Below are 13,647 nucleotides of genomic sequence, written 5' to 3' on the forward strand. Positions count from 1 at the left end.
CCGCTGATGAATATAACCGGAAAGCTGTTCAATGTTGCAGTGCATGGTGAGCATTCTGGCTACGGATAGAGAACATCAACACCCCAGATATAAAACATTGGACTTCAAGCTCCGCTGGCATTTCACCTCATGATTTAATTTTGCTTTAAGGATCATTTACAAGGGATTCCCTAGTTACAACTTGAAGAAACCCTAAAGGATACTCCAGGAACCTGCACCTTAGTGGCACAGCAGTGAAAGGCACTGCATCTCAGTGCAAGAGTTGCTACAGTACCTGGTTCAAATCCAGGCTGTAGCACATTCAGCCGGGATTGAGTCCTATTGGGCAGCGCACAGTTGTCCCAGCGCCATCCGGAGTAGGTTGTCATTTTAAGCTAGAAAGGTGATTAGCCTAGGTGAATATAAACCATGTATTTTTAGAGTGGTGACAAAGGACAGGCATAATGCTTAATGACCTTCTCAGTTCTATATGAGACACAATTTAACAAATATTCATTTACAAATCAACCTTCAGTATCTGAAACATATTGCGTCATTTCACAGGTAAACATTTACAAAACATTATGCACAATGACAGTTATGTCCTGGGGGCACAGTCAAGCCTGGCACTTCCAACATCAGGGTTGTGGGTTTGAGTCCCACAGGTGACCAGTAAGAAAAAGTACTAACTAAAACGTATCATTCATGTTCAATAACTCATGAGACAAAATAGTGTCCACATTTTATTGGCTGCAAACAAGTCCTCAATATTTGTGTAGTAAATGAGACTTCATTTAACAGCAACAAAGTATGGAGTTACCAGGAAGTATTGATGCAGAACTACGGAATAGCATTGCTGCTTTTAATGTATAGTCTGGCGAAGAGGCAGGAGTCTCAGGGAGCACACCGAGGGCAAGCTCATTACACATAATGCATTGTTCCAGCGGTGTTGACCTGAAGACGAAACACAACCGAAATACTCAGCTGTACACAGACAACAGTAAGAAAGTCTATGAGAATAAATAGTTAAATGAACTAAGAATAAGTTTAATTTGATGACTGGATCAGTGAATGACAGCTTACTGTACCTCCAAAGTTGATATGAATACAAGTGTCTCTGGCACCAGCAGCGGGCCTTCCATTAGCCCAGTTCTGGTGATCAAAGTCGGAGCCATCGCTCCAGGACCACCGCCTGTCCTGAGGGGGGAAAGTGGGGTTTCAGAATACAAACTAAATGTAGTCCTTTCTATTCCACCTGCAAACAGTTAAAGCTACCACAACTTAAAACCATCTGACTGGGACTGTTGCTTGTGTAAAGAACATGAGCCTAATCCTCACATTTGCAATCATCAATGCATTTCAAAGACCATAACTGGTCTACAACTTGAAGCTAGAAACCCCATACACACGTTTACAAGACTGTCTGGAATATATTACTTTGATCAAATTTATACTTAACTAGAACCGGTTTAAATGTATAAAAGCCTCCTACTGAAGTTGACAGTTAAATACATTGAAGTAATTTAGTAGATTCATCTAGAATGACTTACAGGATCAATTAGGCTCAGGGTGTTGCTCAAGGGCACATCAGATTTCACACAGTGAGCTCTGGGATTCTAACTAGCAGCCTTGCCTTTATTGGCCCCATGGTCTCAACGGCGAGGCTACCTATCACCTGGGCACTCTTGATATTTTATATGGAAGCCATTACAGTAGCTATTAAAAAGCAGCAGCTACTCTTCCTGGGGTCCACACAAATGACATACAGCTCAGACAGAACTACATAAACAAATTACAAGTAGCTAACATGCTACAAATGACATAATTTTTTTAACAAGATTTGATGTTCACTTGAGCAAGATGATGGCAATGAGTTCCTTGCAATAATGGCTCTATATAACACTGTGTTTACTGGTCCCACCTTAACAGAAAGAAATCCACCAATCCAGGTAGGAGGGAAACCAACAGTCTTCACCAAGACCAACGCCTGTAGAAAGTGATCCTCCTCGGAGCTGTGCACAGATGCCAGGTTTGCGCCAAGGTACTCCACAACGTTGGGTACAGACACCAGTTGATCACCAAGGGACACACAGTGCCTCTAGAGAAGAAAGTATTTATTTAACTAGGCAAGTCAGTGAAGAAAAGTATTATCTACAATAACAGCCAAGCAGTAGATGGGAACAAAGACATTTCATGTATTAGTCAGTCGGCCAGCCTAGCTGAGAATCTGTCTTCTGGACTCTCAACCAAATATTGACCATCACAACTAATTCGTTTTTAAAACATTCTCTTAAAGATACGAGTTTCTCTCCATCTTAAGCCATGTCCTGTGGGTTCCAGTATACAGGCTGCACATTAAATATTTAAAAGTATAGAAAATTCCCATCTTAAAGGGAAGTTCAGTATTTCACATCAGTCATGTGTTTCTGTTTAAGAAAGTATCACCTTTTAGAGTCAGAGCTAATTTCAACTACACTTCCCCTTCAAATTCACAGTAGATGTAAGGGTGATACCTCTGCTTCAGGCCAGCTCCTTGTAGTCTTGACAAACATTAAGCAGCTTGATCCATATTTGGTCCAACCGGAAGGACACAAGTCTTCTTCTAGAATTAAATCTGTAAGGAGTTACATGTGGCTTTAAAGGCTAGTGGAGAAAGATGTACAAATCACAGCTACAATTTTATTTATAGATCAGTCTGTCACCTCTGCAACAAGAAACATGCAGAACGTGTCAAGAAAAGACTTACTTGCATCTCCCAGAGCAAAGGCAGCACCGAGAAGCAGAAGACTGGTCAACATGGTCATGGAGTCTCCTGAGAGAAACAGAGTGAAGCCATCAAAACCAATTCAGTGAGAACAGTTTAGGGGAGTGCAGTGTTCCCCTGACCTCTCCACATACCCCAGCCATTCAGCATGTAGGGGAGTGCAGTGTTCCCCTGACCTCTCCACGTACCCCAGCCATTCAGCATGTAGGGGAGTGCAGTGTTCCCCTGACCTCTCCACATACCCCAGCCGTTCAGCATGTAGGGGAGTGCAGTGTTCCCCTGACCTCTCCACATACCCCAGCCATTCAGCATGTAGGGGAGTGCAGTGTAACCCTGACCTCCACGTACCCCAGCCATTCCAATTATCCGATGTATTCCAGTACTAATCACAGATTCAACTGCACAGACAGTAGATTAGAACAGGAATATGTCTGCTTTCCTAAACGCCAACCTATTCCCTAAGCAGGGCTACGGGAATTTCTGGGCATGTATTTCTCTCCACTCAGACAGGAGTAATGGAGGTCAAGTTCCCAAATGTAGAAATGTGCTGCAGCTTTGCCTATTGCCAAATCTATCAGGATACAGGCATTATGGTTGAACAAAGTTATATTCTGGTTCTTTTATTATTGAACAAATATTAAAAGCACATTACAAAAGGCTGGCAGGTAAGGCTTAGTGGTTTGTAACACCAGTAGGTAAGGCTTAGTGGCTTGTAACACCAGTAGGTAAGGCTTAGTGGCTTGTAACACCAGCAGGTAAGGCTTAGTGGCTTGTAACACCAGCAGGTAAGGCTTAGTGGCTTGTAACACCAGCAGGTAAGGCTTAGTGGCTTGTAACACCAGCAGGTAAGGCTTAGTGGCTTGTAACACCAGCAGGTAAGGCTTAGTGGCTTGTAACACCAGCAGGTAAGGCTTAGTGGCTTGTAACACCAGCAGGTAAGGCTTTGTGGCTTGTAACACCAGCAGGTAAGGTGAAATGACCATCAGGAAAGGCTGTGATATGATGATGTGGTGCTGGAGGGAATACACCACATTAACATACGACTGACCAGTAAGCTACACCACAGCCCAATATTAGACCTATTAATAAATGAAGCAAGGTCTAAGGACATTCCATAGCAACAGCTTGCTAGACGTTGTTCAATGAGGTACCTGCTAGCAGCATGGGTCCCACCTCTGAAGATCAATCCATAATACTCTAGATGGTTCTGATAAGTCAACATTTACAGCACAGAGCAACAAATAAATCTAGTTTCCAATACCAATTAAAATGTGGCTGCCATTGTTTTGTTCTGGCTTTGCACATCCATGTTCCCTCTACATCCTGTCTGGTCCATCATGGTGCCCATGTTGTGAGGGGGATTAGCAAGGCAGCTGAGCACAACATGGAATTAAGCTGTTTGATTTTGAGGGGGGGGGGTGAAAGTAAAAACAGCATTTCATAGTGTTTTATTCACTGAGACGCAGTGCAAAAGGCAACCGAGCAGAACAGTCTACAGGATTATAAATGAAAACATTCTGCTAGCAGGGACATTTTGGACCATGTCTCATCTCACAAGCTGTAACACTTCTCTTACAGTTATATTAAAGGTAGCTAGCCCAGTATTAGACACCATAACAATACACAAGCTAGGATGAACAGGATATTATGTCACAACGCAGGAATTTTAAACCCTAGAAAAGTTACAATAGCAGGAACTTACTTTAGCCAACCAACAACAGGAACAATAAAGAAACTGGGACACCACAAACACTGAACAAACCCAGGTTAAACATGCTGCTTATATACCATAAGAAAGGAAGAGGAATTGGTGATTAGCAGAGTGAGTTCAGGTGTGGTGAGTCAGCAGGAGAGGGGCGTGTCCAGACGGTAATTGGGCATTTGTGGAATTAGCATTATGCTTCAAAACAAGTGCAATACATTTGTTCAGGGCAACATATTCACTATGGTCTCTGGTCAAAGGTAGTGCACTTCATAGGGAATAGAGGGCTATTCGGGATACATTCACATACAGTATTAGATGAACAGATGTTGAAATCTCACTTTCTGAAATCCTGCCTGTGAGTTGAGTTCTAACTCTCCCTTTGGCTGAGATTGAGTCCTACGTCTCCCTCCTCTCCTTTTTAAGGACCCATCCAGTCCGACCCCTCCCTCTCGAGTTTTGTGTAGAGGTTGGTGGAGATGGCGGTAGCAAAATTGTCATTTGAAGTTGAAAGCAGGTTGAGTACAGTTAGTGAGAAAGATGAGTGGGGAACAGTGAAGTCCAAGAATGGAACAAAAAGGGTTCAAATTGTTGTGGAAAATGAGTCTGATTAATCATTGTTTGTTGGAGTACGTGATGTCATCAAGTAACCATAAAGCGTCAATCCTTTAATTATAAAAGCAAAGGGTTTTATTTTGACTTGTATTATGACCACTGCATGCAATTCTTTTTATAACCAAACAAACACGTATACAAAACACAGGGCTGAAACCCATTCAAAAGAGCGAAGAGTACCTCGAATAAATACACGGGACGAGACTCGTAATCATCTATGCACAATACAAGCCGCATGGAGGCCAAAACAAGGCACAGGTACTCACACGACCAACGGACATTGGAACAATAAATTGAATGAGAACAAAGGGCACAAACATACAATTACTATTCAGGGGAGAATATGTGGACCAGGTGTGGGTAATGACACAGTTCAGTTCCTAGAGGCCGGTGACGTTGGCCTCCCAAACCGGTGCACGGAAAGAGCAACAGTACCGGAGGGATCCGTGACAGAGAGGTTAAGGAAACCCTGTGTAAGCTACAAAACTTATGCAACTGCTAAGGCAGCATTTTCCCAACTCGGTCCTGGTGATCCCAGGTATCATCTCTTCAACCACTTACAATAGATTCTCCTTGCACACAGGAACATGGATGCTTCCTAAATGGCTTATTATCCCCTATGTAGTGCACTACTTTGGATCAGGGCCCACAGTGAACTAAATAGAGAATTGCTCAGGGCCACAAAGGTAATATGGACCCTTGTCTAAAGTTGCTCACTACTAAGGGAATAGGAGGTCAGTTGGGACATAGACAGGTACAGTATTAGATGAACAGATGTTGAAATCTCACCTTCTGAAGTCTTCAGTTGTAGCTTCACTTCTTCAGAGATCTTCAAAGGTCTTCACTGGGTCTCTCTCTGTCCTGCCTGTGAGTTGAGTTCTACCTCTCCCTCAACTCCTATTTAAGGACCCGTCCAGTCAGACCCCTCCCTCTATTTTTCTCTCTCTCTCTCATCCATCAACCCTCCACATACTTTCTGTCCAGCCCAAAACCTGCTGGACCTGTCCAACATCTATTTGTTTGACAGAGTTGGAGTCAATTCAAAGTGAACGTATTCAACTTTTGTAACACATTCATGTGCTGCATATTGGGTCACAATATGGTTATGAAGATACTTAATTCTACCTAATTGAAGCTGATGAAGATGTAGTCTGAAGTGCATTACAATGTCTTGGAAACACAATGACATTTCAGAAGGACATTAATAATGAGCAGGAAAACCTCTTGTCATCATTGTGATGTGACCAGATAGACTTTAGTTGCAGCATCATTTTAACTATAAACTCTGGAATGTTGAATTCATTTGAATTCTCTGCCGTCTGTCTAACTGACCTTTTGCCCCAGAAAGTTGGGCAACTGATCGTAGAGCTCCAATGAATAGCAACCGTCGTCAAGTCCAACAACTTGGAAGAGCTCATGTTTACAACACATGAAATCCATTGAAAGGATTACAAAAAGTTTATTGAAAAACGAATAGTTTAAATGGCTACATATTTTTAACAGTGCACCAGAGATACTTGCTACTGTGATTCCTGAAATGCAGAGTCTGTTGAAGTTCTTTCAAATACAAAATTATTATTTTGTTATATTATTTTCTGTCTCAGCTGGTTAACGAGCTCTGTCTCATTGACAACCAAATGTTGCTAATGGCCAGCTATCTATCCTGTTAATATAACTTGTTTTGTTAGCTAGGTAATGTTAGCTAGGTAAGTTAGCCATGTTATGAACACAACTCTCATCGGCTGTCGACATAAGAATTCCATTTGAGCACTAGCTAGTTAGCTCCAAAAGTGGTTGGTAACTTTTGGCTGCATGCTGACAGCGCATTCAGAGCCATTAATTGAAATAATCGACTTGTATTTATTTCCAGAGTTTCCTGGTCTTTGCATTAACCTGTCTAGGATGAGGGTGCCGCTAGCGGCACTCCCCCCCCACCCCCACTGAAAAACCAGTGCCGCGAATTTCAAAAAAATTGTTTTTTTTTAATATTTAATTTTCACACATTAAAGTCCAATACAGCTAATGAAAGACACAGATCTTGTGAATCCAGCCAACATGTCCGATTTTTAAAATGTTTTACAGGGAAGACACAATATGTAAAGATGTACATCTATTACCTAAAAACACATTAGCATAATCCACCATCTTTTATTTGTCCACCAACACCAGTAGCTATCACCAATTCGGCTAAACTAAGATATTTATAGCCCCTAACCAAGAAAAAAACTCATTAGATGACAGTCTGATAACATATTTATGGTATGGGATAGGTTTTGTTAGAAAAAAGTGCATATTTCAGGTAGATGGCATAGTTTACAATTGCACCCACCGTCACAAATGGACTAGAATAACTACATACAGCAACGTGTTTACCTACTTACTAATCATCAAACATTTCGTAAAAATACACAGCATACACTAATCGAAAGACACAGATCCTGTGAATACAGACAATATTTCAGATTTTCTAAGTGTCTTACAGCGAAAACACAATAAATCGTTATATTAGCATAGCACATAGCACATAGCAGCCCAGCATTGATTCTAGCCAAAGTGAGCGATAAAAGTCAACATCGCCAAAATATATTAATTTTTTCACTAACCTTCTCAGAATTCTTCAGATGACACTCCTGTAACATCATATTACACAATCCATATAGAGTTTGATCGAAAATGTTTATATTTAGCCACCAAAATCATGGTTAGACAATGTGAAATGTAGCCCAGCTGGTGAGAAAATGTCCGTGCGCCATATTAGACAGTGATCTACTCTTATACATAAATACTCATAAACGTGACTAAAAAATATAGGGTGGACAGGGATTGATAGACAATTTAATTCTTAATACAATCGCGGAATTACATTTTTTAAATTATCCTTACTTTTCAATACAGTTTGCGCCAAGCGAAGCTACGTCAAAAAACATGGCGTCCTAAGCCACTAACATTTTTCGACAGAAACACGATTTATCATAATAAAAATGTCCTACTTTGAGCTGTTCTTCCATCAGTATCTTGGGCAAAGGATCCTTTCTTGGGTCCAATCGTCTTTTGGTGGAAAGCTGTCCTCTTGCCATGTGGAAATGCCAACTGCGTTCGGGATGAACAGGAAGCGTGCCCAGCAATTCACAGCGTTTCAGAAATAAATGTCCCAAAATCGCACTAAACGGATATAAATTGCTATAAAACGCTTTAAATTAACTACCTTATGATGTTTTTAACTCCCATAACGAGTAGAAACATGACCAGAGTAATATTACTCCCTCCACCAATCTTCAGGATGTTGTTATCATATATATTCAATAACGTTCCAAACGGAGCATTTCTTCATGTCTGTATAAGTAAAGGCACACATTGCCGTTTCATGACTAGCGCACGTGACCAGGAACTAGCATTCTGCCAGACCACTGACTCAAATAGCTCCCATCCGGCCCCACATCACACTAGAGGCTTCATTCCATGTTCTACAGACTGTTGACATATAGTGGAAGGCATAGGAAGTGCAAACCGATCCATATATTACAGGGAATTGAATAGGCGATGACTTTCACATCGACCCTTCTCAGAATTCTCACTTCCTGTTTGGAAGTTTGCCTGCCATATGAGTTCTGTTATACACAGACATAATTCAAATAGTTTTAGAAACTTTAGAGTTTTTTCTATCCAATACTAATATGCATATATTAGCATCTGGGACAGAGTAGAAGGCAGTTCACTATTTTTTTACATTTTTTTTTTGGTTACATGTTGATGCCATCTGATCTTTTAGGGCCAGACTGATCTATTCATGTTCAGGGTACTTCATGTTCATGCCCATATTTGGAGGCAGGGAGGAAACTTGCCTGAACATGGTCAGTACAGTATTAGCTAGAATGTATTGGTGATTCACATGATTACCCTCTGTGAACAGGACATCCAAGAAGTGAAATGAATAACTTTAGTGGGGTAAGTAAATGTTCAGCCTATAATTTGCTAAATAGTTAATTTATAACTAGAACGCACACCACATGACAAAGTATGTGGTCACCTGCTCATCAAACATATTCAAAAATCATGGAGTCGCCCCCTCCCCCCCTTAACAACCTCCAGTGTTCTGGGAAGGCCTTGCACTAGATGTCAGAACATTGCTGTGGGGCATGTGCTTCCATTCAGCTACAACAGCTTTAGTGAGGTCTGGCACTGATTATAGGCCTGGCTCACAGTTGGCGTTCCAATTCATCCCACAAGTATTCGATGGGTTTGAGGTCAGGGCTCTGTGCAGGACAGTCAAGTTCTTCCACACCAATCTCATCAAACCATTTCTGTATAAACCTGCACGGGGGGATTGTCATTCTGAAACAGGAAAGGGCCTTCCCCAAACTGATGCGACAAATTGGAAGCACAGAATCGTCTACAATGTCATTGTAGCAATAGGATTTGCCTTCACTGGAACTAAGGTGCCCAAACCAAGAACAACAGCACCAGACCATTATTCCTTCTCCACCAAACTTTACAGTTGGCACTATGCATTCGGGCAGGTCGCATTATCCTGGCATCTGACAAATCCAGATACGTCAGTTGGACTGCCAGATGATGACAAATCACTCCTGAGATCGCATTTCCAACTTCTTTGGGCTGCAAGTTTATGAATGTACAACTGATTTATACCTCAAATATGCACATTTTTTCGAACAAAACATACATTTCTTGTGTAACATGTTATAAGACTGTCATCTGATGAAGGTGTTTGTTGGTTAGTTTGGTTGGTTCTTGGTTAGTTAGGTTGGCTTTGTGCATGCTACCTGTGCTGTGAAAAATGTCTGTCCTTTTTTTGTATTTGGTGGTGAGCTAACATAAATATACGTGCTGTTTTCGCTGTAAAATATTTTAAAAATCGGACATGTTGGCTGGATTCACAAGATGTGTACCTTTCATTTGATGTATTGGACTTGCTAATGTGTGAAAGTTAAATATAAAAAATATATATATTTTAAATTTCGCGCCCTGCATTTGAGCTGGCTGTTGTCATAAGTGTACCGACGTCGGGCTTGCAGCCAGAAGAAGTTAAACTATATTGAAAAAACATACTTTACGATGATATGGTCACATGTATCAAATAAAATCATAGCCGGAGATATTAGTCGTCCATAACGGCAGCTTATCAGAAGGCAAATCCAGGTTCCTTCTCGCGCCTTCCTGAAAACTGGAAATGGGTGACACGTCATACAAAGAGCTTTTATTCCACTTCAGACCAAGAAAAACACTCCATTTCTTCTCTCACCGCCTCTTGACATCCAGGGGAAGGTTGTATGAGGTGCATGTTTACTAATACGTATCATGCCCATTTATAGGCAGGACCTAGAACAGAGCCTCGATTTCAGACTTTCCACTTCCTGGTCAGGAAGTTGTGCAAAATGAGTTCTGTTTTACTCACAGATATAATTCAAACGGTTTTAGAAACTAGAGAGTGTTTTCTATCCAAGAGTAATAATAATATGCATATTGTACGAGCAAGAATTGAGTACGAGGCCATTTGAAATGGGCACCTTTTATCTGGCTACTCAATACTGCCCCTGCAGCCCAAACAGGTTAACAGTGAAAACAGATTTTTTTCATATCACAGATTACAATGACATCTCTCCCCATAGGAATACATTGCCTGCTCCTCTAAATTCAACCTGAAGCCTATGTGGGTTGTGAATTCCTTATGAACCTGTCTTTGATGAAAATCCATCAGGCCACTCTGGGGTCTACCTGTGTCAATTCTAAGCTTCCTGAAGAAACAGGAAGTGTTAAAATCACCCTAAAAGTGTTTTGCCATACCCAATCTGCAGTTTGAGAGAAATAGTGCATTCAACCCTGTGTAAATCAGTCAGTTCTTAACGTAAAGCCTTAAAAGTCAGGATTCTGTAAAAGCCTGAGGATATGTGTTTACTTTTAGCATCCTGTGCCAACCGGAAGTGCCATAATTGGGGTCAAAGGGGCTGTTTTGAAGGGTTAAATAAGTCAGATCTTTCCAAAACTTCATATGTGTGATTGGGCAACGTTCATGAACTGTAAATCAGTCATTCATCCCATCAGATTTCCAAGAAAAACTCACACTAACACACACAGCAAGGATGGAGTGAGACAGTCGGGGGCTTAGAGACACACAGAGCCTGCAATAGTTACCTTTGTTCAAACTATCAAAGAACCATCAGACCTAGAGCTCTGAAACTTTAGAAATCTGTTATAGAGCTCAAGTCGATAGTGCACTGTGAGTTATGTGGCTCTAGAAGGTTCTCAGATCAAGAAACAGCCTCGTACATTTGCAATAACTTCAATTCACTTTGACCATTACGAAAACGACGACATTTAGAAAAGTACCAGAGTCACAAGACTAGGTGCATTGAAACCGCCTCGGCTCATAGAGACGGACCCCAACGTTTCTGTCCGATAGCTCATTCAAGCACCCCGTAGCAACGCCCGTAAAATGTGGATTTTCAGCACCAATTAAGGTCGCTGCTCGGGCTCCAAATGACCTATCGAGCCGAAACTTGGGATTCGAGGTCGCCTCAGCTAGGCCTACACATAATGTCAGAACTGGACAAACAGCTAGATAGTAACTAGGTGTCATATGTTTTTATTATGGTTTAAACAGAAGACGCTGTGAATTTTGGGCCTGCTCTGAAATATCTGATAGTTGGCTTCTAAATGAGTTTGAAAAAGTGGGTATGGTGTCAGTTTGTATCAGTTTGTTGTAAGGATGATATCTAATTGACTGATGGACGGTGACTTGCTGGCTGACTTTTGTCCATTTGCAATATGTTTAAACAGTGATGAACCATCACCAAAAAGACAGACTGAAATCAACACTAAAAATGGCAGGACCATAGTCTCTAGGCCTTGCCGAGTTCAACGAGATGCCCCGCTTGACCGTAGCTCGCTCTGAGCGCAGCAACCGTGAAAAAAAGCATGCCCAAAATGCAGCCTGTCTCTAAATTCCAGGTGCTTTTGGGAGACAGCGGCGGAACCGTTAGGGTTAGAAGGACAATTCAACCACAGGAATGTTCATAAGGTCCTCCCGATCTGTGCAAGCCCAACCTTGATCGTGTGGCATTTACCCTTAACAGTGAAAACTGATTTTTTTCATCTCACACATTACAATGACATCTCTCCCCATAGGAATACATTGCCGGCTCCTCTGAATTCAACCTGAAGCCTATGTGGGTTATGAATGCCTTACGAACGTGTCTTCGATGACAATTCATCAGTCCACTATGAGGTCTACCTGTGTCGATTCTAAGCTCCCTGGAGCAACCAGAAGTGGTTAGAATCAAATTGCCATACCCAGACTGCAGTTTGAGAGAAATAGTGCATTCAACCCTGTGTAAATCAGTCAGTTCTTAATGTAGAGACTTAAAACTCAGGATTCTGTAAAAACCTACTCCAATGAGGATATGTGTTTACTTTTAGCTTCCTGTGCCAACCGGAAGTGCCATAATTGGGGTCAAAGGGGCTGTTTTGAAGGGTTAAAAAAGTCAGATCTTTCCAAAACTTCATATGTGTGATTGGGCAACGTTCATGAACTGTAAATCAGTCATTCATCCCATCAGATTTCCAAGAAAAACTCACACTAACACACACAGCAAGGATGGAGTGAGACAGTCGGGGGCTTAGAGACACACAGAGCCTGCAATAGTTACCTTTGTTCAAACTATCAAAGAACCATCAGACCTAGAGCTCTGAAACTTTAGAAACCTGTTATAGAGCTCAAGTTGATAGTGCACTGTGAGTTATGTGGCTCTAGAAGGTTCTCAGATCAAGAAACAGCCTCGTACATTTGCAATAACTTCAATTCACTTTGACCATTACGAAAATGACGATGTTTAGAAAAGTACCAGAGTCACAAGACTAGGTGCATTGAAACCGGCTCGGCCCATAGAGACGGACCCCAACGTTTCTGTCTGATATCTCATTCAAGGACCCCGTAGCAACGGGCTCGCAGCACCAATTATGGTCTCTGCTTGGGCTCCAAATGACCTATCGAGCCGAAACTTGGGATTCGAGGTCGCCTCAGCTAGGCCTACACATACTGTCAGAACTGGACCCGCAGCTAGATAGTAACTAAGTGTTATATGTTTTTATAATGGTTAAACAAGAAGGCACTGTGAATTTTGGGCCTGCTCTGAAATATCTGATAGTTGGCTTCTAAATGAGTTTGAAAAAGTGGGTGTGAAGTCAGTTTATATAAGTTTGGTGTAAGAATGATATCTAATTGACTGATGGACAGTGACTTGCTGGCTGCTCGAAACGTTTGACCCAAGTTAAACAATTTAAAGGCAATGCTACCAAATACTAATTGAGTGTATGTAAACTTCTGATCCACTGGGAATGTGATGAAGAAAATAAAAGCTGAAATAAATAATTATCTCTATTATTCTGACAATTCACATTCTTAAAAGAAAGTGGTGATCCTAACTGACTTAAGAAAGGGAATTTTCACAATGATTAAATATCAGGAATTATGAAAAACTGAGTATAAATGTATTTGGCTAAGGTGTATGTCAACTTCTGACTTCAATTGTATGTCCTGTGGAGAAGTTCATATTTTATTTACCTAGGCATG

At 41.3% G+C, this 13,647-nt stretch overlaps 1 protein-coding gene across 2 annotated transcripts; it reads right to left on the reverse strand.

Moving 5' to 3' along the window:
- Positions 1-709: 709 nt before the first annotated feature.
- Positions 710-5,923, reverse strand: LOC129849753 (ladderlectin-like). 2 transcript variants are annotated; one of them, XM_055916508.1, is made up of 6 exons: positions 5,850-5,923; positions 2,726-2,791; positions 2,493-2,593; positions 1,901-2,077; positions 1,068-1,176; positions 710-933 (listed from the first exon to the last, which is right to left on the reverse strand). In XM_055916508.1, exons 2-6 carry the CDS (start codon positions 2,781-2,783, stop codon positions 842-844), a joined length of 537 nt encoding a protein of 178 aa, XP_055772483.1. In that variant the 5' UTR covers positions 2,784-2,791; positions 5,850-5,923; the 3' UTR covers positions 710-841. The 2 variants fall into 2 exon arrangements, with proteins under 2 accessions (XP_055772483.1, XP_055772482.1); XM_055916507.1 differs by lacking the exon at positions 5,850-5,923 and adding an exon at positions 4,446-4,506.
- Positions 5,924-13,647: the final 7,724 nt, after the last annotated feature.

Source organism: Salvelinus fontinalis, unplaced genomic scaffold (assembly GCF_029448725.1).
Source record: "Salvelinus fontinalis isolate EN_2023a unplaced genomic scaffold, ASM2944872v1 scaffold_1648, whole genome shotgun sequence".
In the NCBI taxonomy this organism is placed as follows: Eukaryota; Metazoa; Chordata; class Actinopteri; order Salmoniformes; family Salmonidae; genus Salvelinus; species Salvelinus fontinalis.